Raw genomic sequence first — 22831 nt, forward strand, 5'->3', positions numbered from 1 at the left:
CTTCTAAGTTTGTGTGGGTTGGCTTTACCAAAAAATTATTGCAAACATCTCACTATGACATGATTGATTTGCACAATGATTCTAGTATATCTTTATTGTAGAAGAACTTTATATTTATACAATTTGAGTTGAATTATATTAGCGTCTTTTGATTTTGGTTTACCCGGAGATAAGCTAACTGAATAAATCGCATTATTATATGAGGATGATTGTTTGTTTGTTTTCTCTTTGTTCCCCTTCAACATCTGTCTCCATTGGAATCTTCTCCTCCGCCCGCTTGCATTATACAAACCTTAATATTCCGTAAATCTTTCATTAGATCATGTCAAGCCATGGGTCTCATAGTACACCAGTATCATCTTCCACAGATAATAGCACTCTTAATGAAGAAATCGATAAATCTACAGGGAATCTAATAATAAATATAGATCCTTATGCTATACTACTAAAGGATGGTTCTACTAAAGCCACCATATACCCAATTTCATCTCCCAATGATATATCTCCTAATCTACTAGCATTTCTATGGGATGAATATAATATGGAGATTGAAAAAGGCGAGACTTTAACTTTTTATGAACCATTATCGTTCGAAATATTTATTTCTCATTGGTTTGATTCAGCCAGTATAGTGGCCATAATGGTTGTTGGTGATGAAACCAACATGGATGATCTTGGCAATGACGAATTGCATGAATGGCCTAGTGAATTGCTTGGAATTTTCAATATTAAGCCTAATTTCCCTGGTTGTCAAAGAAGTGGACATATATGTACTGGAGAATTTTTAGTCAATGCTGGAATAAGAGGCCGTGGAATTGGCAAGACTTTAACTGAGTGTTTTATGCAATGGGCTCTTAAATTAGGATATACTTATGTTATATTTAATTTAGTGTTAGAAACAAATGTTGCGGCAAGAAAATTATGGGAATCACTTAATTTCACTAGATTAGGAAGAATAAACAATGTAGCTATTATGGGTCACGATGATCAGGAACGTGAATTAGTTGATGGGATAATATATGGGAAAAGTATTGAATATAATATGATGACAGAATCAATGAAAACTTCACAAACTGAATTAGATTTGAATAATGGTAAATTTGAAAATTTGAAATATTATTTACAAACAGGTAATTATCCTCCAAATGTTGATAATAAAGAAAAATCAAGATTAAGAGCAAATAAAGCAAATTATTATTTGAAAGATGATAAATTAATGGTGAATGGACGAGAAGTTGTATCTAATATAGATCTACAATTGAAAATATGTCACTTGATTCATGAAGAAAATGGACATCTGGGGATAAATCGAACAACAACATTAATAAGTCAGAAATATCATTGGATAAGAATAAAAGAAACTGTGGCCAAAGCACTAAAGCTATGTCAAGAATGTAAAAATAATTCCCTTCAAGCAAAGGAAGAATTTTTGAATCAATCAAATAAAAGAATTAAATTACAGAAAAAAGTGACTAACTCACTAATGCCATTAGATGAACGACAGTTTGAACAGGCGGTAATTCAAGCAAAACAACGACTAAATGATACAAATAATGTATCTTATGCTGATGTTGCTAGGTCTGCTATTGATGATGATGATGACGATGATGGTGGCACACAAATTCAATCAAACCAACAAAGTGTTCATCCTCAAGTCAAAACATATGATAAGCTGTCCAATGGCCATCAACCCCTGCTGTCAGTTGATCCATCAGTTAGAACTTACTACTAGTCAGAAGATTCACTTAATATTGATAACATTAAATACATAATATAATATAGTATATATTATTGAACTTTATACAGACTAATAAAAACAAACAAATAAACCGCAATAATAAATCTCAATATAAAAAACTAATAAAAAGAAAAATTGAATTTTGAAAATATAGAAACAAGATATAAAACACTTTTATTAATAATTGTTAAGAATTCTTTTCCCCCAAAAAGAATTCAACATAAAAATGCCCAACTATAATTTATAATTTGTAATCCCTCCATTTATTTTCATTTCTTCTCAATTTCATCATCTTTAAAAAATTTTTGTAAATGAAATTATTTCTAACGTTATCCTTTAAAACAAAAACAAAAATATAAAAAAAAAAAAATGCAATCAAGTGTAACTATCTCTTTTTTTAGGGTGCTTCTTAATCTTAAAAATCAACACCAATAACCATTGCCAATAAGGCCATTCTAATAAATAAACCATGTCTCATTTGTCTAAAGTATGCAGCTCTTTGATCGAAATCAACTTCTTCTCTAATTTCATTAGTTCTTGGTAATGGATGCATAACACACATGTGTTGTTTTGCATTACTCAAAATCTTATTGTCAACAATATAAGTATCTTTCAATCTTTGATATTGTTCTTTATCAGCAAATCTTTCTTCTTGAACTCTAGTACAATATAAAACATCTGATCTAGAAAGAATTTCTTTAGTTAATTCTTGTGATTCAGCAATCAACATATTATTATCAATTAATTGTTGTCTAATATCAGCAGGAATTTGTAATTCTTTAGGTGCCACCAATTGAACTCTAACTTGATAATGACGTAATAAGTGACATAATGAATGTACTGGTCTACCATATTTCAAATCACCCATAAATGTAACCGTGATACCATTAACCGTACCCAATTCTTCTCTAATAGTGAACAAATCTAATAATGCTTGAGTTGGATGTTCTTTAGTACCATTACCAGCATTGATAATTGGAACTGGGGAATATTTGGCAGCAATATCAGCGGATTCTTCTGATGGATGTCTCAACACAATAGCATCAGCATAACATGACAAAGTTCTAATGGTATCTTGTAAAGTTTCTCCCTTTTTAACTGAAGAAGAGCCATGATCAACAGCAACAACTCTACCACCCAATCTTTGCATCGCAGCATCAAATGAAGTTGAAGTTCTAGTAGATGGTTCATAAAACATAGTGGCCAAAACTCTACCTTGTAAAATATCTAAAACCCCTTGTCTTTCAACGGCTAATCTCATTTCTTGAGCAACAGTGAATAATGAATGCAAATCTGATCTGGTAATGTCTTTAACAGAAATTATATTGTTTCTTAAGAAAGTGTTGTTATGTCTAATGTAATCACTCAAGGCAGCAATTTCACCTAATGATCCAGCAATTGGTTGAGAAACTAATTCCGAACCTAATTTTTCAAAAATTGCTGGTTGTGGTTCTGGAGTTGTTGGTGCCAATGATGGACGACGCATATCACTGCTGAATGAAACTCTCTTGTTATTAAGTCTTGGAGATTCTGGAATACCAGCAGTGGATCCAAATCTACTTCTTGGTACAACTTCATTCTTACCCAAGGCAATTTGAGATAAAACAGATCCATCTAATACAACAGTTTCATTATGGAAGGAAACTCTTTCAACGGCACCTCTCAATCTCAATTTGGAAAATTCAGGATAAACTGGTTCAACGTCAGCAAATCTATCCAAATCAAACACGACTTGAGCATCTTGTTTTGGCAAGTTGAAGATTCTAGCTGGATTATCATGGAATTTAGTAACAATGTCACCAATAGTGAGTTTTCCGGTCTTGACAGCAGTTAATAACAATGGAACCGCTTCTTTAATTCCCATACCGGCAACAATCTCAGTACCAGATGCCTTAGCAATTAAGTATGGCAAAACACCAATTGAGAAACAATCAACATCTTTCAAGTTTTCCCACAAATATTCTTGATCTTGTTTATTTGGTAAGAATGGGTAATCCAATTCATCTTTAGATAAGAATAATGAATGGACAGCAACATCACAAGTAACTTGTAAAGTTTTTTCTTTAGCCATTTTGATTAAATCCAAATCTTCTTTAGAAGAAACACCAGTAATGTGAATTGATCGGTTGTATAATGAAGCCAATAATAAAACTGAAGCTAAATCAGTAGTTTTGGCATCAGTGATAATTGGTTTGTTATTTGGCCATGATGAAAATTGAGCCGTCAAGGCAGAAACTTTAGAATTGGCAAAATCATTGAATGGCAAAAACAATGATCCAGCATTATCAGCAGCATCACTAACACTTTGAGAATTAGTTTCAGAAGCAGCAATGGAAACGGAATAGTCGGTGTATGCACTAGCACCAACAGCATCAATGGCATCAATGAGACTTCTGTAATCAGTGACAGAAGCACCAGCTTGAGTATGAGGCAAAAAGGCATTAAAAGTGAACCCAGCAGCTAATGATTCTTTGGTGGTTTGTTCAAAATCATCGAATGAAGTAGCAAATGAAGTAATATTGATCAATCCAGGTAAAATAGCTGTACCATGAGAAGTTTGAGCATCTCTATTGGAAACTTCCAAAGAAATATTTCTTGCAATAGCTTCAACTAATAATTTAGCGTTTTTAACATTGGTCACCAATGGAACAGCATAATCAACTGCCATACGACGAGATTCATAACCTTTAGACATATAAGAAGCTGGACGACGGAATCTATTGGCCGATGGCAAGTTGACATATAAGTCAATCAAATTGTTAGCTAAATGTTGACTCAAATTGTATTCTGATTTTTGGTCTTCATCTTTACTCAAAACTTCCAAATAATGAACTGGGATACCATGTTCCTTAATGAAATCAGCAGTACCGGCAGTAGCAAAAATTTTGTAACCCAATTCGTGCAATTTAGCAATACTTGGTAATAATTCTTGTTTTTCTTTGAATGATCCAATAGAAAACAAAATGTTTTTCTTTGGTAATTTGAATCCAGTAGAAATCAATGATTTCAAATAAGCTTCATATTTGTTCTTACCAAAAGTAGCAACTTCACCCGTGGAAGCCATTTCAACCCCTAAAACAGGATCAGCACCAGCTAATCTTGAGAATGAAAATTGGGGTACTTTGACTGCACAATAATCTTCTGGTAATCTTTCACCTGGATATGGAACAATTGGTAAATCCATCATAGCTTTAGTGGCCATTTCAATCAAATCAACACCCACGACTTTAGAAACAAATGGGAATGATCTTGAAGCTCTGACATTACATTCAATGACTTTAATGTCATTATCTTTAGCAATGAATTGAATATTGTAAGGACCAGTAATATCCAAAGCTTTACCAATTTTGGCTGTAGCTTCGACAATTCTTCTAACAGTTTCTGGATCTAAATCTTGTGGTGGAACAATTAAAGTAGCATCACCAGAATGAACACCAGCATTTTCAACGTGTTCAGAAACAACATGCATGACCATCTTACCATCTTTGGCAACGGCATCCATTTCAATTTCTTTAGCATTTTCAATATATTTCGTGATAACCACAGGATAATCTGGTGAAACATCAACGGCTTGACCCAAATATGAAGCTAAATCATCTTTAGAATAAACTGTGTTCATAGCAGCACCTGATAAAACATATGAAGGACGTACCAAAACTGGGTAACCAACTTTTTCGGCAAAATCTTCAGCTTCATCAATAGAAGTCAATTCTTTCCAAGCTGGTTGATCAACTCCAATTCTATCCAACATTCTTGAAAATTTGTATCTATTTTCAGCAGAATCAATCATTTCTGGAGAAGTACCCAAAATCTTGACATTTTGTCTGTACAATGGTAAGGCAATATTATTTGATGTTTGACCACCCATAGAAATAATAACTCCGGAAGATTGTTCCAAGTCATAAATATCCAAAACTCTTTCCAAATTGATAGGTTCGAAATATAATCTGTCGGCTTCATCATAATCGGTGGAAACAGTTTCAGGGTTATAATTGATCATAACTGTTTTCACATTGTTTTCACGTAAAGTTCTAATGGCTCTAACGGCACACCAATCAAATTCAACTGAAGAACCAATTCTGTAAACCCCAGAACCAAGAACAATAACACCATTATCATCAAATTTAACATCGGAAGAATCAGCATTATAAGTGACATATAAATAATTGGTGAAAGCGGGGAATTCAGCAGCAACAGTATCGATTTGTTTAACAAATGGAATAATCCCAGCATCTTTTCTTAATCTTCTAATGGCAACTTCATTGGATCCCAAGAATTTGGCAATTTGTCTATCTTCGAATCCCAATTGTTTAGCTTGTCTTAAAATTGACATTGGTACATCTTCTTTAGCACCATAAGAAGCAATTTTATTACCAAATTTAATTAACCCATCCAATTTATTCAAGAACCATTTATCGATATTGGTTAATTTCCAAACTTTATCAACTGAATAACCATCTGATAAGGCATTAGCAATGGCAAACAAACGTTGGTCTGATGGTGTTTGTAATTCTTGATCAATATCAATTGACATTAATGCTGCAGTCTTGTTGAAACCCAAGTTGTGATAATCAGTAGATCTAATGGCTTTTTGAATAGCTTCTTCAAAAGTTCTACCAATGGCCATAACTTCACCAACAGATTTCATTGATGAAGATAAAAGGGCGGAAACACGAGTGAATTTTTTCAAATCCCATCTTGGAATTTTAACCACACAATAATCTAATGATGGTTCGAAACAAGCACAAGTTGATTTGGTGACGGAATTTTTAATTTCATTCAATGGAATGTTAAGACCCAATTTGGCAGCAGTATAAGCTAATGGATAACCGGTAGCTTTAGAAGCTAAAGCTGAAGAACGAGATAATCTAGCATTAACTTCGATAATACAATATTCTTTGGAAAATGGGTTTAAAGCATATTGAATGTTACATTCCCCAACCACACCCAAATGTCTAATAACATTAACGGCAGTAGTTCTCAACATGTTATAATCTTCATCAGACAAAGTTTGTGAAGGAGCAACAACAATGGAATCACCAGTGTGAATACCCAATGGATCAAAATTTTCCATATTACAAACAGTAATACAATTGTCAAAGGCATCACGAACAACTTCATATTCAACTTCTTTCCAACCTTTCATGGATCTTTCAACAAGAACTTGAGGAGAAGTAGCAAATGCTTTATTACAAAGACTCACTAATTCTTCTTCGTTATCAGCAAAACCTGAACCTAACCCACCCAAGGCATAAGCAGCTCTAACAATTAATGGGTAACCAATAGCATTGGCAGCATCAATGGCTTCACTAACGGTATTACAAGCTTCAGATCTAGCACATTTTTCATTAATTTCTGCCATGGCAGAAGCAAACAATTCTCTATCTTCAGTGGTAATGACAGTATCAATTTGGGTACCAAGAACTTTGACACCTAAACTTTCAAATTCATCTTTCAAGGCAATACCAACACTTAAAGCAGTTTGACCACCAAAAGTACAATAAATACCATCGGGTCTTTCATGTTTAATAACTTTTCTAACAAATTCTGGAGTAACTGGTAAGAAATAAACTTTATCAGCTAAACCTTTTGAAGTTTGAATTGTGGCAATATTTGGATTGATTAAAACTGTATAAATACCTTCTTCTTTTAAAGCTTTAATGGCTTGAGAACCAGAATAATCAAATTCACCAGCTTGACCAATAGATAACCCACCAGATCCTAAAACCAAAACTTTTTTAACATCAACTTTAGGATGAGCAATTCTATTATCAATCAATTTACCACCAGGGAATTCAACTTGTTTATAAATACCACCAGATTGGTTAAAATCAACCACGGATTTAATGAAAACATCAAATAAGAATTCGGTATCTCTTGGCCCTGGAGTAGATTCTGGATGGAATTGAACTGAGAAAAATGGCTTGGATTCATGATAAATACCTTCATTTGATCCATCATTGGCATTAACAAATAATTCTTTCCAACCATTAGATAAAGTAGTAGTATCAACGGCATAACCATGATTTTGAGAAGTGATATAACATCTACCAGAAATAGTAGAAGTACAAGGAATATTATGACCACGATTACCAAATTTCAATTTCAAAGTGGAAGCACCAGTAGCTCTTGCTAATAATTGATGACCTAAACAAATACCGAAAATTGGAGTTTTACCATCTTTAAGGATTTTTTGTAATTTTTCTACGGTTTTATCCATAACGGCTGGATCACCAGGACCATTTGAAATAAATAACCCATCATATTGTTCATTGATGAAATCATAATCCCATGGAACAACCAATAATTCAACTCCTCTTCTAACAAAACATCTAATTTGATTATATTTCATCCCAACATCAATAGCAAGAATTCTAATTGGTTTACCATTTTTACCCAATTTAATATTATTATTAGTGTTATTACCAGTTTTTTCTGGAGTATATAAAATTGGTTTATCAGTAGATACTTTAGCCACCAAATTTTTCACATTTGGATCATCAAATTCAGGTACATTAAAAAATTTCTCCCAATTTTGAGGATTTAAATTAGATTGAGAAATGATTTCTTCTGATTTATAATCAGATTTTTGAATGGCCAATCTACCTAAAGTTGACCCTTTTTCTCTTAATCTTTTAGTTAATGATCTAGTATCAACTCCATAAATAGCAGGAATACCTTGTTCTTGTAACCATTTACCTAAAGAAGATTTAGCTAACCAATGAGAATATTCTTCCGTATAATGAGCAACAACTAATCCAGCAATATGGATTTTATTGGATTCAAAATATTTAGGTAATGCAGGTTGGTAATCATCATCGAGTAAATCACGATCTGGAACACCATAATTACCAACTAATGGATAAGTAATAACCAAGATTTGACCTTCATAAGAAGGATCAGTGATGGATTCAGGGTAACCAACCATACCAGTTTGGAAAACAACTTCACCAGCAGCTGGTTTTGCTGCCCCAAAGGAATACCCTTGAAGGGCAATACCATCTTGGGTTTCCAAAGTCATCAATACATCACCAGTAGATTCCATTGGTGGAGTAATTGGAACAGATAATTGAGCCATTGTTATATTAAATAAGTGGGGAATTGGGTGGTGTGATTCTTTTTGTTATTTCTTATGATAATTGTATAAGTCTAAATAGTTAATTTATTGTACTTTAAAATTGTTAAACTTGCAATTGTGGGGGAGGAGGGGGAGGGGGAGGATTTGAAGTTTAACTAACAAGTAAATAAATGAATAATAAAAAGTTTGAATAAATAAATAAAAAAAAGTTATGAGATAATATAGCTTTAAATATAAACAAAAGATTGTTAGTATTGGTTTAGACTGAAGGGGGGGGGGGGGGGGGGGAAGGGGGGTGAGGGCTTTAATTGGAAAGAAAAAAACAAAAAGAACACAGGAAGTCTATGTTATTCTTAGATGGTAAACAGACTTCTTTGATGGAAACGGGTTGATATTGAAGGAGTTAAAAAATTGAAAAATTTTCTTATTCCTTTATATACATTGCTCGGAAAAAAAAAAAAAAAATCGAAAGAAAGTGAGTGTTTGCTTTGCTTGCATAAGATGTGAATCTCATCTCGCGGGTAAATTTTCAAAGCTTTCAAACACAATCTCCTATCATTAGGTTACCACAATGATTTGAGGTACAACAATATAACCTGGAGTTATATCATCATAAGAATTTTGTTTCCTAAGTCATGATTCGAATTCTGGGGATAAGTGTGTTTTTTTTTTTTTACAATTCTTTCTCTCAACAATTAATAAAACCCAATTAGATAAAATCATTTCCAAATGTTCAATTTGTTTAAATAAAACCCCCATTGTGAAAAAAAAAAAAAATTCTTCTTCCATCCCAAAAAAAAAAAAAGAAAACAGAATGGAACCAGGCAAGGTCAACATACCAATTATAGTCAAGGCTTAATAAGCTCTGTTGGCAATTATACTGGAGTGTTGAGGGGGAGGATTGTAGTATTGATAATTGTTGAGAGAAAGAGAGAAAGAGAGAGAGAGAAGGAAGAAGGAAGAAGGAAGAAGGAAAATAAATAGAAAATAAAATGAATAATTTAAAAATATCATGAGATGAGAATATTAAGGAGATTTTATGGAATATTTATACTACGCGGTTAACCATCACATTAACATAGTGAAGAAATACATAAAAAAAAAGGTCGTGTATTATTGGTGATGAAAAAAAAATTTTTCAATTATGTACAGGAAAAAGTGAGTAACTCATCAAATCAAATCATAGTCAGTATTACTACTGCTACTACTACTACTACTACTAGCATTTTATACTCATCTCATTTATTTTAGAATTATTTATTTCTACGTCACTCTCATTGCATTAAAAATGATTTCTAACTGACTAACAAACTAACAAACTAAAAAAAAAAAAAAACAAATGCTTAACTATATATGGACTCATCTTAAGTTGTTGTTAATATTTATTTTCTCATGCAACTACGATGATTCTTTGTTGAATGGTTTAATCTTTGCTAACCCTAAAACTTTTTGGTAGTTGAACTCTGTTTTATAGGCCATGACGTTAACTGTTGTACATTAGTTTAAAAAAAAATTTGATTGGATTTTTTATATTGCAAAAACAGGAATAATTTTTTTTTTTTTTTTTTGACATAACATTATTGCAATTTTACATCAAAAATATTACCAGTTCCAAAAAAAAAAAAAAACCGTTATTATCAACTGTAAAACACCATTCACTTACATCAGAAGTTTATAGACTATATTAATAAACCTGGTTATTGTCTATATCTTTAATCAATCATTTAAAGTAATACTCAATTTTAAATTTCTTATCACGTGATACACACAAAAGGAGTTTAATTGGTTATTTTTACACGTCCACCACTAACTTTATTCTCTGGAGTAGTAGTAGTAGTAGTATATACATTGAGTTTCTCTTACATTTATCGGAGATGTATTATTCTTCTTCCTAATTAAACAATTTTAATTAGTATAACGTTACGTTGTTTAATATTATTTCGACTCTTTAACATATATCACATTCTAAGGAAATCGATCGTATCTACAACTAGATACCTACACACAAGCTCTCTCTCTCTGTTTTTTTTTTTTTTTTATTAATCAACAACAAATGCTAACAAGAACTTTCTCTTGAGAGGGCAAAAGGACAGAGTTTTTCAAAAAGTAAGTATTTTCTAATAAATGAAAAGAAACTGTAACCACCATAAAGGGGGGGGGGCAAACTACCTCATAATTTTTTTTAAGTTACAGTTGATTTGATAATCCCTCCCTGGTAATTGTTGTTGTTGTTGTTGATAGATCTATTATCATAATAATACGAACGAGCGAACGAACGAACGAACGAACGAACGAACGAACGAACGAACGAACCAACTCCAACCATAACCATAACCATATATATTGTGTTTATGGGTTGGATTTGTGGAGGTGGCTTTGAAAAAAAAAAAAATTTGTCTTACTAGTTAAATTTGTATTCATGCATGCCAAGAAAAAAAAATTATTACACTTTAAATTGTTTTAAGTAGTAGTAGTAGTAAATGTTTTTTTTTTTTTTTTTCTCTGTTTCGGCATTTAACTTAACTTTAACAAAGGGGGGATTCCCTTTTTTTTTTTTTTGGTTTGCCAAGAAAAAAAAATATAATAAAGAGATTGAAATTATTAGTTTGTTTAGTTTAGTTTAGTTTAGTTTAAGGGTTGTTGTTGCAAAATCATAGTATTTCCAAACGGGGCTTTTTTTGTTTAATTGTATGGCCCCCCCCCCCCACCCCCACCCCGTTGATTATAGATCTGATCTGGTTCTGGTTCTGGAAGATTGTTTTTAAATGTGATATTGTTGCAAAAAAAAAAAAAAAAAAAAAGAAGATATATATATACATCTAGAGTTTTTTTATTTCCATTTCTATTTCTATTTCTATATATTTTTATTCACTATTTATTATTAGATTGTAATAATTTTTTAATAAAATTAGAATTATCATAATATTCATCATTAAATTTAAATTCTCCCCCAACCCCAACACCAACAGTCACTTGTTCAGGAACTTGCTGGTGCATAGATTGTTGTTGTTGTTGTTGTTGTTGTTTTTTTTCTTCTTCTAATTGTCTAGCTTCTTCCATAAATGGTCTAATACATAACCATCCTGTTTCAGTTCGGAAATGTCGACTTAATGCATCACTTCGAGCAAATCTTTTCCCACAACCCCAAGTTGTTATACCATCTTTTAAATAACCATGACATTGAAATTTTTTTTCTCCTTGATGTAATAATTCATGTCGTTTTTTATCATGCAGTCGAGCAAATCGTTTATAACAAATATTACATTGATATGGTTTTTCATTAGAATGAGTTTTCATATGAGATTTCAAATTATAAGGTTTTTGGAAAATTTTATTACATTGAGGACAAGGAAATGAATCAATAGAAACAACACTAGAAGAAGAAGAAGAAGTTGAGGTTGATGATGATGAACGTGTAGTGGTACCAGTGGTGGTGGTACCGGTGGTGACTGTTGAATCATGATTTATCATCATTGATAATGATGATGATGATGTTGATGTTGATGATGGTGATAAAGATTTTTTTGAAGTTCTTCGTTTACGTTTCAATGAAGGTGATACAGTATATGATACTAATGAAGAATAATCAATGTTTGTTAGTGATATATGGGGCAACTTTTCTGGTTTTACTGGTTTTTGAACTTGTTGCTGTTGTTGTTGTTGTTGTTGTTGTTGAAGCTGCTGTTGAGGTTGGTAATAATAGGGTTGCATATAATATTGATTGTACAGATATTGAAATTGTTGAGATGGTTGAAGATATTGTTGTTGTTGTTGGGTTTGATTCATTGTCATTGAAGGATATGTTGAAACGAGAACATTATTAGTGTTGGTACTATTGTTGTTGTTGTTGTCTTTATCAGGAATTAATACGGGACTAGTTGGAAATTTTGGAGTATTATCATTTGATAATTGAGGTGAAGTGTTAGATCCAACATTAGTATTGATGTTATTAGTAGTGGAGGAGTTGGTATAATGATAGTTGGGCATTAATGAATTAGAATATGATCGATTATATTGTTGTTGTTGTTGTATTGGTTGTTGTGGTGATAATTGTTGGTTTGATAATGTAAATTGATAATTGCCATTTCCAGTTGAGGATTGTGAATAATCAAGTTGATAATTTTGTGGAGTGACAGCACCAGAAACGGTTGAAGTTGAATAAGAATTATTGTAGGTATGATTAACAGTAGTATTTAATGAATCTTGAGTGGTGAAATAAATAGAAGGAAGTGCGTATTTTCCATCAATAGTATTGGAAGTGTTGTTTCCACCATAATAATATTGGTAAGAATTACCAGAATTGGTCATAGCACCATTACCTGTTGTTACTGTTGTTGCAAGACCGGAGGAAGTTGTTGTTTCAGTGACAGAAGAAGAAGAAGAAGTATTGGCGACATTGGTATTGCCAGACCCGGAGGAGGAGGAAGTGGTGGTTGCGGTAGTGGTGGTAGGGGCTGTGGCGGTGCCAGCAGCAGCACTGATAGTATTAATACCAGCAACAATGGGCAAATTAGACATGGTTGATAACATTTGTAACATGAACAAAAAAAAAAAAAAAAACAGAATTCTCTTAAACTAAAAAGCCAATTAAATTGAAGTTGTGTTAAAGGAATAATGTTAAAAAAAGGCTGATGGGATAATTTGATAATTCGGTGAATGAAAAATAAGAAAAAAAAAAAAAACGGAATTAAAGATGCCAAGCAAAAAAAAAAAAACCTAAGATTTCTTAAACACGGATAAACCAAGAAAATGCTAATATAATAATAAAAGAAAAACACCGAGATGATTATAAAACTTTTTCTGGGTGGGAATTAATTAAGAAGGAGAAGGATTAACTGAAATATATTGATATAGTAAATTATAAATGTAATGAAGTTGATTGAAGTAGATTGAAGTAAGTATATTCAAAACAAAAAAAAAAGGAACAGTTGATACAATGAAAGATAATAAATAAATAAATGAATAAAAAAAAAAAAATTTATTCTTTGGAAGGGAATATAATTGAATATTTATATAATCTTTTTGGGAAATGATATCTATTATAGAGTTGAAATTGAGGTTATAGTTGAGAGAATATAAACAAAGTTGAACGGGGTGTATGTTTGTTAGGTTATGTAATGTGTGTATTTGTGTATGTTGTGCATGTATAGATTTCACATTTTAAAACAAAGTATTCCTTCCTCCTCTGTCTTTCTCTCTTTCTCCTCAATAGAAATAAGATAAAAAAAAAAATCATTCTATATTAACTAAAGCATTAAAAAATTCAAAATAATCCCCCAAAACATAAAACTTCTGGGTAGTAACTATTGAAAGTCTCTTTTTTTTTTTTTTTTTTCATAATCACCCAAACGTATTTTCTATCCCGAAACAAAAATTATAATAACAACTTTTTTTATTTTTTTTGTTAGTTCCACATTCTTTTTGCATTGTTTAACACTTTATACATGCATATTATACACAAAACCATTTATAAACTGTAAACTGAAAAAAAAAAAGAAGAATTATTAAAAAAGGAAATCCTACTAAAGCAAAAAAGTCTCAGATATGGAAATCTGTCAATTTTCGGGAAATATAACCTTAAAATTGAAAAAAAAAAACGATTCTAACCACACATACACACACACAAACCAATACTTTGCATATATGTTATATGTATATGTATATATTGGTAGCTCTTAGACTTGCAGGAATTCTTGTCACCGCCACTCACCACCATTCACCACTCATCATGATATGTGTCCAGATATTACATGTATTGGTATATTTTTTTTTTTTTTTTAAAGAACCGGTCCGATTAAGATATTTTGGATCTTTATCTATCTATCTATCTATCTATTTACCACCCCTACACACAACATACAACACACACATACAATACACAGATTACAACAAAGTAATTTTTTTTTTTTTTTTTTTTCACTTTATACTTGTATTAACAAAAATGAAAGATACATGCAAGAAACTCCCTCTCCTTCCCCCCAAACAAACAAACAAACAAGAAAAAGAAATTTCCAAAGTAACTCTTGATTTTGATTGTTAAACTCTGTATTAATTAGTTTTTCTATAGTCCTCCTGCAACGGAGACATTTCCGATGAAACTTACAATCAATCAATTAATCATTCAATCAATCAATCAATCAATTAATCAATCAATTAAAAATAATAATAAGAGAAAGAAACGCATAGTTTAAAAAAAAAAAAAGAAAAACTAAATCTATTGTTTTTTTAGTTTGTCATTTTTTTTTTTTATCATATACCTAGATATATATCACACCAATATCAATAATATTATATACCTAGACATATACTTTTTTTGTTTCTTAAGTTTGGCCATCCCTAAGAAACAAAACCAAACAAAACCAAACAAAAGAAACATTAATTATTCTTGTTATTTTGTTGTCACATATATATTATATCTTGTATATATGGCCGCATACATACCGGTTTTATATTTTTGTTTTTCGCCGATATATGTATACTATGCTTACAAGAGTTATGTCATGTTATGTTATGTTATGTTTGTTTCTCGGTTACAATTCCAACAAGAAAAAAAAAAAAGCATCAAATCTTAAAAAAAGAAATGACATAATCAAATCAAAAAACTGGGCTTTTTTTTTTTTTTTTATACGTATAATGTCAATATGCATCGAATAAAATAAAAAAAAACTCATTCTTTTGATAAATCAAATCAAATCAAATCAAGGAGAGGAGAGGAGAGGAGAGGAGAGTAATTAATTAATTAATTGGGGGGATATTCGGTACTTTAAATGGAATCTGCTAATAAATATCATCATTAGGTGAGAAACAATTATGATTTATACATATACGCATATACGCAAACGCAAACCCAAAGGCAAACGCAAACCCAAAGGCAAACTCAAACGCATATATGTATATAAAAACACACATATGAAACATATATTACACAACTTTCCTTCTTTCTGTGTTTCGGTCCGATAAACAAAAAAAAAAAAAAAACAAGAGAATGGTGGACAACATTAAAAGCGAAGCTATTGTCCACAAATGAACAATAGGCTACTACAACAAGAGTTGATACAGGGCAGCACCAGCAGCACCACCACCACCAGGAGGAAAAGACAATATTTAACTTTTTGCTTTTTTTTGCTTGTTTTGCTTTTTTTTTGCCTCTTTCCGACCCCCTGGTAATATTTGGGTTAAATGTTTAGCCCATCAAAACCGCATAAATCATAGCCAACCAACTATAGGGTTTTCTTTTTTTTTTTTTCCCATTAATATAACAACACTTAAATTAAATGGTATCAATTTCTCCTTATGGAGAAAAAAAAAAAAAAAGAAAAAGAAAAAGTTTAAAAAGGGTAAGTAAAGTTGAATAAATGTTTTATGTGTTGTCTATGTATTCCTATAAGATGGAACATTCTTACGGACCGATCGCTCTTTTTTGACAGAACGTTGAAAAATAAACGTTAAATGTTACACATATATACGTACATACATACATACATATATGCAGATCTATCAAGAACAGAAAAAAAAAAAAAAAAAAAAACTTAGTAAGATTAAACGATAAATGATAGATATTTCATCATTTCATGACACAGATGGATATACATACATACTAAAATTGCTGTATATGTAAATATGAGATGATATGATATGATATGTAAGTATTGGATGATATCATGCATTTTGTCACATTCTTGTAATTGTCCACAAGTTTCAGATTAATCTAACGGCTATGACCACAACCATAATCACTACCACTACTGAAGTCATTGTTATTGTAAAAAGGTCTGGACCTATTTTCTTTTTCATACTCATCATCTTCATCATACTCATTATCATCATTATCATCTCCGACGGATTTAAAAGTTTGATATAATTTAATTTCTCATCATTAATGTTAATTGTTTCTTGTTTCTGTTACTTGACATTTAATGATCAATGATGATAATTTTAGTTAACCAAACAAACACAGCGGAGATAAAAAAAAAAAAAAAAAGCAAAGCAAAGGAAAGCAATCGATAAACTAGATAGATTACTCACTATTCTTTGTTTGATTGATACATTAGATTATATTATTATTATTATAGTAGGGAGAGAGAGAGAGAGAGAGAGAGAAAGGAAAACGCAAATTTTGAACTTTTGTTAACAATAAATAAGGTTGTTATTATCAACCTTCAAATTTTGTTTTATATTATAGTGCCGCCACCTGTCATTGCGACAACAACAACAACAACAACACCCATCACCAGTATCATCACAAAAATAACAATTAAGCATATGTCAATTCTACATTACTTTTTTTTTTTGGAATTTGAAATTGTCAGTAATTAATTAAGCGAGGGATAGATAGATAGACAGACAGATAGACAGCCAAAAAAAAAAACGCAAATGATATGTTGCACTAAATTGTAAAGTGATCCAAGTCACATGATTGCAAATATGGCAAATTTCCAGTTTGGTTTTATTTGGTTCAATTTGGTTCCGTTTATCGGTTGTAATTTCTCGACAACAATTCGATTTGTTCTAGGTTTAGTTTAGTTTGTTTGTTTGTTTGTTTGTTTGTCTAATATTGTTATTTAACAAGAAGAGTTTAAAATTAATTAATTAATTAATTATTGGTCCTATTTGAATTAAACCAACCAAAAAAAAAAAACAATATTAAAATATTAATAATAAATTGCGTTCAATTATTACTTTAGTTAATAGATATGATATTCTTAAATTTAACCTAATTGGGGAAGCACCACATTTGTTTGTTTGTTTGTTCTTTCTTTTTTTTTTTTAACCAAACGACAATAACGTCAAGACAAATCTCACTGGAAATATGGAATCAACGGTTGGTTAGGTTTGGTTGGTTGATACGAAATTTAAGTTAACTTACATAACCTGTAAAAAAAAAAAAGAACTTTGAAAGAAAGACATTTTCGATATAATATAATATAATATAATATAATAATAAGTTTGTGGTATTTATGTGGTCTGTAAGATATAAAATAGGAAAATTGATTAATTGACTATTAAAATTATTATTATAATTGTTTTGAATATTCCTGCGCCTCCTCTCTTCTCCTCTCTTCTCCCTCATTTTCTAGTTGATTCCATATATGTTCTTTCCTTCCTTATCTTCAGGCTTAACTACTACTACTACTACTATAATAATAACCATTATTACTTTTGCCTAATAATAATAATAATAATAATAATAGATACCCTCAATTCAATTCAACATTTCCTATTTTGGTTGATGTTTTTTTTTTTTTCCTTTTTCCTTTTTCCTTTTTCTTTCCATGGGTTAGTCACACACATTACACAAAATTAACAAACGATTAAGAAAAAGAAATTTCAATGCTCGTGTTTTTTTTTTTCATTCACCAGTTTTCTTGGCATAGGCTTATTTCGGTGATTCCTTTCTTTCTTTCTTTCTTTCTTTTCCTACTATCAAGTGTATATAGAATAGGAAGAATAACAGATCAAATTGACACTAATAAAAGAAAGGGGAAAAAAAAAAAACAAAAAACAAAAAAGAAGAACAAGAAGTTGGCTGAGTCTATATTACGGATATCACAAGATGTTCTTTTTTTGTTTTTGTTTTTTTTACACCCCCTCCTTCCTTCCCTTCCTTCCTTCTCTTTCTCTTTCTTTTTTTTTGTTAATTAACTAACTAACTAACTAAACAATTTCATTTTTCATTTTTTTTTTTCTTTGTGGTTGATGATCACATTTTGTTGTTCTTTACTCTTTTACCACCACCCATATTGCATCACACCCACACCCACATGGGCACAAAGAGATCCACACATATTAAAACATTACTTACTTACTTACTTACTTACTTATCTAATTAACATTATGTAATATTGATTAAGTAATGTTACTTGGATATGAAATTTCTAAGAGATTTTCTGTTGTGGAGATTATTATTGTATAATTTGAGGGATTTTTCTTTTTTATTTTATTTCCCCCCCATCCTTCCTTCTCTTTGAAGGATATGTTATCTTAGTCTATTTAGTCGTCTTTATAAGTTTCATGTTACATTATTTAATGATGGTTATAAAAAAGGGGGAGATGGAATGGGGGATTTGGTCAATAACCCAAACCCCAAACCCCAAACCCAAAGCCAACAGCAAATTATACTTTATTTACTAGGATTATAATAATTGAAAATTATAACAAATAATCCCTGCAAAAAACACTATCTGCATAAAATAGTTGTATTATTATCATTATTATTATTACGAATTCTTCTTTTTTTTTTTTTTTTTTTTTTTTTCCCTAATAATAATTGAATTTCACAAATCACCAAAGTTATTGATTAAATGTATGTCTGACCCACCCGGAAATCGATCCGATGCGATTATAATCTCTCAATCGTTGCTGTTATCAACTTATAACTAACTAATTTGGTGATAAGTTCGATACAAAAAAAACAAAACCGTCATCTATATCTTTACACCACTCCACACAACAAGTATAATCTATACACAATTTCAATTTTGTATCCCGTTGTTGTTGTTGTTGTTGTTGGTTTGTATATTCAAGCAAGGCTTTTTTTTTTTTTTTAGTTGTTACAGTACTAAACACTTCTAGTACCACTTACTATATATATTAACCCTACATGCTTATTTATACTTATGAAAATCACTAAATCTCGTTAATTGTTGTTTAAATATTATATTAAGAAGAAATAGTATTAAATTTTTACGTATGGAAAGGAAGAGAATATGTATGTTATCCCAAATTGGATATTTAAATCGATATTGATATTTTAAATTAACATTAACATTAATAGTCAATTGGTAGTTACTCAGCCTCATTTTAATGGTCAAACTCCCCAAGTTTTCTTTGCCTCCCCCCCCCTTTATTTGTTGTATTGTCTTTTAGTTTATATGTTTATCCGATAATATTCATAAGGGGCTAGAAGAAGGAAGAGAATAATAATAATAATAATAAAACTCAAATAAAAAAATACGTTGAGGTTGAAACTAAAACCTAATTCAAAAATACATAACCTAGTATAACAAACCATTTGTATTCCTCTACTTCTTATCCAAGATAACTTGTAAAAAAAAAAAAAAGAACAATAAACAATAATGACCATTGGAATTAGTTATCTATCTATTTATAGCTTATCTCAGAAATTAATGTGGATTTGAATTGTAAAGAAAACGGGGGAGGGGGGGGGGCGGCGAACTCTTAATTGTTATAACTGACACTGCCTCTCCCTCTCCCTCCTTTCTATCTTGTCTCTCAAAAATTAGTCAAGTCTAACAATTTGTAAAATATACAAGTATAGTTTTTCTTACTAATTCCTTACACTATGTATTCATTCATTCATTCAAAAAAAAAAAAAAGACATCCTCGAACTTATCCAGATTATAAATCAACATATTGAACCCTTAAATCTTAAACCTACTACTACTACCACCACCCCCCCTTACTCCCCCCACTCCCACTTTATTTTAGAATACTTGGCATTTAGAAAATGGGAAACCATGGAAAAACCCCAAAATTTAAATCTTTCAAATCCCACTAACTAACCAACTAGCTAACCCATGTTTTGCCAAGAAAAAAAGAGTCTGCATTGTGTTATTTTTTTTTTTTTCAAACACCGAAACCTTCATCAACAACAACAACAACAACAACCACTAACTAACTTCAATGGGGAGAGAGAGAGAGAAAAAAAAAAAAAAAAAAAAGAATATACTTAAATTTTTGAAATATCATTAATAAGTATAACTTGTGGCGGAGTGAAAATCTAGTGGAATTGTCTTGGCATGCCAATAGAATAATAATAATAATAATAATTACTCTTATAAAACTACTATATGCTACCCAATTGGAAATAGAAGAGAGTTACTGAATTGTATGTTAGGTATGGGCTTTATTTTGACTATAATTTATATAATAAACCCCCCTCCCTCCCCCTTCCCCCCCTCCAGCTCCCCAATGAACTTGATCGGTTAAAAAAAAAAAAAAAAAAAAGTTGTGACGATGTCAATACCATTAGGCTATGCAATGAGTGAACAATTTTCACAGTGTGTATCATCGGTTTTCTCATATCCTATTTTAATTAAAGAGAAAGTTTTTTCAACTTTAAAGGGTGTTTATAACAGACCATATTCATAATATGGCATGTAATACAAAATACAAAAAAAAAAAAAAAAAATGTTTTGCGTTCCATAAGTTTGTAAATTTTTCAATATCGTTAAAAAAAATATCTCACGAAAGATTAAATTCCCGTTTTATGATGACGATTTCAGTCAAGAGCATGTATCGCTTTATGGCAAGATTATTAACCTATAAGTTTGTCCAAGACATAGTCGTTCCCGGAAACGTTAATTTTTCACGATATCTTTTTGGTACTGGTGTTGACTTTTGTGTGATGACAACCGGTTCTCTTCCTCAGAAAATTCAAAATGTTGGAAACCTTTCAATGTGACTACAAATTCTACCTCAAATATGGCTCTCTCTAGGAATATACAATTTAAATTATTGGTCACATACAAGTGCTGAAATACTTACAATAATATCAATTGTTACTGGTAAGTATTTTACAAGAAATTTGTTGAAGTTGTCATACTTCTTTTTTTTTTAGTATGGTTTTACTAGATGTAGCATATTATATTCAGCATTCATTTCGCAACAATTTTATTCAAAAAATTTTCTCTTCAAAATCGTTTAATCTAAACAAACAAATAATCATTTTACTAAATACTCAATCTGTTGTCTAACTCTAAATAATCGAAATACATAATGTATTCCATTTTCGTTTGTAATTATAAATGTAAATGCACAAATAGCAATATAAATCATAATGGCTTTGACACATTTGTTCAATTTACTTCAAATATATGTACCGAAACGTTTACAAGATTCTTTATAAATAGTATTCCATTCCTCTAATTTTGATTCATCCATCAAAGATTTCACCTAATATGAACAAATTGTATTATTTCATACATTATTGGTAGACCTTTATATACTTACAAATATTGTGAAACATACACACGACCTTTACGCTCTTTTTTTTTTTTTTTTTTTTGCCATTGTATCATCAAAAGATTGAAAAATGATGATGATGAGATGGCCTCTTTTTTTTTTTTCCCTTTTCAAAAGTTAGTCATAATTGTTTACACAACAAAAGGATTATTCATATCTTTTAACACAATTTAGGGTATTTAAAACTTACTTTCATATTTGTATTATCACATATACTTGCAGTATAAATAAATAAATAAATCAACAACTTCAACTTCCTCCATCTCATATTTTAATTTATTGGATCACATTATGGCTACTAGAACTCAATTTGAAAACTCTAACGAAGTTGGTGTCTTTTCCAATTTAACCAACTCATATTGTTTAGTTGCCGTTGGTGGATCAGAAAACTTTTATTCTGCTTTTGAAGCTGAATTAGGTGATGTCATTCCAATCGTGCATACAACCATTGCTGGTACACGTATTGTTGGTCGAATGACTTCTGGTAACAGAAGAGGATTATTAGTCCCAACTCAAACCACTGATCAAGAATTAATGCATTTAAGAAATTCTTTACCTGATTCAATTAAAATACAAAGAGTAGAAGAAAGATTATCGGCATTGGGTAATGTCATATGTTGTAATGATTATGTTGCCTTGGTTCATCCTGATATTGAAAGAGAAACTGAAGAATTAATTGCTGATGTGTTGGGTGTAGAAGTGTTCCGTCAAACTATTGCTGGTAATGTATTAGTTGGCTCATACTGTGCATTGAGTAATCAAGGTGGATTGGTCCATCCTCAAACTTCGATACAAGACCAAGAAGAATTGTCATCTTTATTACAAGTTCCATTAGTTGCTGGTACTGTGAATAGAGGTTCATCGGTGGTTGGTGCCGGTATGGTTGTTAATGACTGGCTCAGTGTTGCTGGTCTGGATACAACTGCTCCTGAATTGTCAGTTATTGAATCTATTTTCAGATTACAAGATGCCCAACCAGATGCCATTGGAGGCAATTTAAGAGATACTTTGATCGAAACATATTCTTAAAC

General features: G+C 30.9%; 4 protein-coding genes across 4 annotated transcripts; 2 read left to right on the forward strand and 2 right to left on the reverse strand. All coding sequences in view use genetic code 12, as the record gives it.

Moving 5' to 3' along the window:
- Positions 1-322: 322 nt before the first annotated feature.
- Positions 323-1732, forward strand: CD36_32580 (histone acetylase, putative; the record flags this gene model as incomplete). The annotated part of the gene is made up of 1 exon (XM_002422169.1): positions 323-1732. One exon carries the CDS (start codon positions 323-325, stop codon positions 1730-1732), a length of 1410 nt encoding a protein of 469 aa, XP_002422214.1.
- Positions 1733-2153: 421 nt separating this feature from the next.
- CD36_32590 (bifunctional carbamoylphosphate synthetase (CPSase)-aspartate transcarbamylase (ATCase), putative) lies at positions 2154-8816 on the reverse strand (the record flags this gene model as incomplete). The annotated part of the gene is made up of 1 exon (XM_002422170.1): positions 2154-8816. The coding sequence occupies one exon, from the start codon at positions 8814-8816 to the stop codon at positions 2154-2156; it is 6663 nt and encodes a 2220-aa protein (XP_002422215.1).
- Positions 8817-11687: 2871 nt separating this feature from the next.
- Positions 11688-13355, reverse strand: CD36_32610 (transcriptional regulator, putative; the record flags this gene model as incomplete). The annotated part of the gene is made up of 1 exon (XM_002422171.1): positions 11688-13355. One exon carries the CDS (start codon positions 13353-13355, stop codon positions 11688-11690), a length of 1668 nt encoding a protein of 555 aa, XP_002422216.1.
- An 8736-nt stretch (positions 13356-22091) lies between these two features.
- Positions 22092-22829, forward strand: CD36_32660 (eukaryotic translation initiation factor, putative; the record flags this gene model as incomplete). Its single annotated transcript, XM_002422172.1, has 1 exon — positions 22092-22829. One exon carries the CDS (start codon positions 22092-22094, stop codon positions 22827-22829), a length of 738 nt encoding a protein of 245 aa, XP_002422217.1.
- Between the last annotated feature and the right edge of the window lie 2 nt (positions 22830-22831).

Source organism: Candida dubliniensis, chromosome R (genome assembly GCF_000026945.1).
Source record: "Candida dubliniensis CD36 chromosome R, complete sequence".
In the NCBI taxonomy this organism is placed as follows: Eukaryota; Fungi; Ascomycota; class Pichiomycetes; order Serinales; family Debaryomycetaceae; genus Candida; species Candida dubliniensis.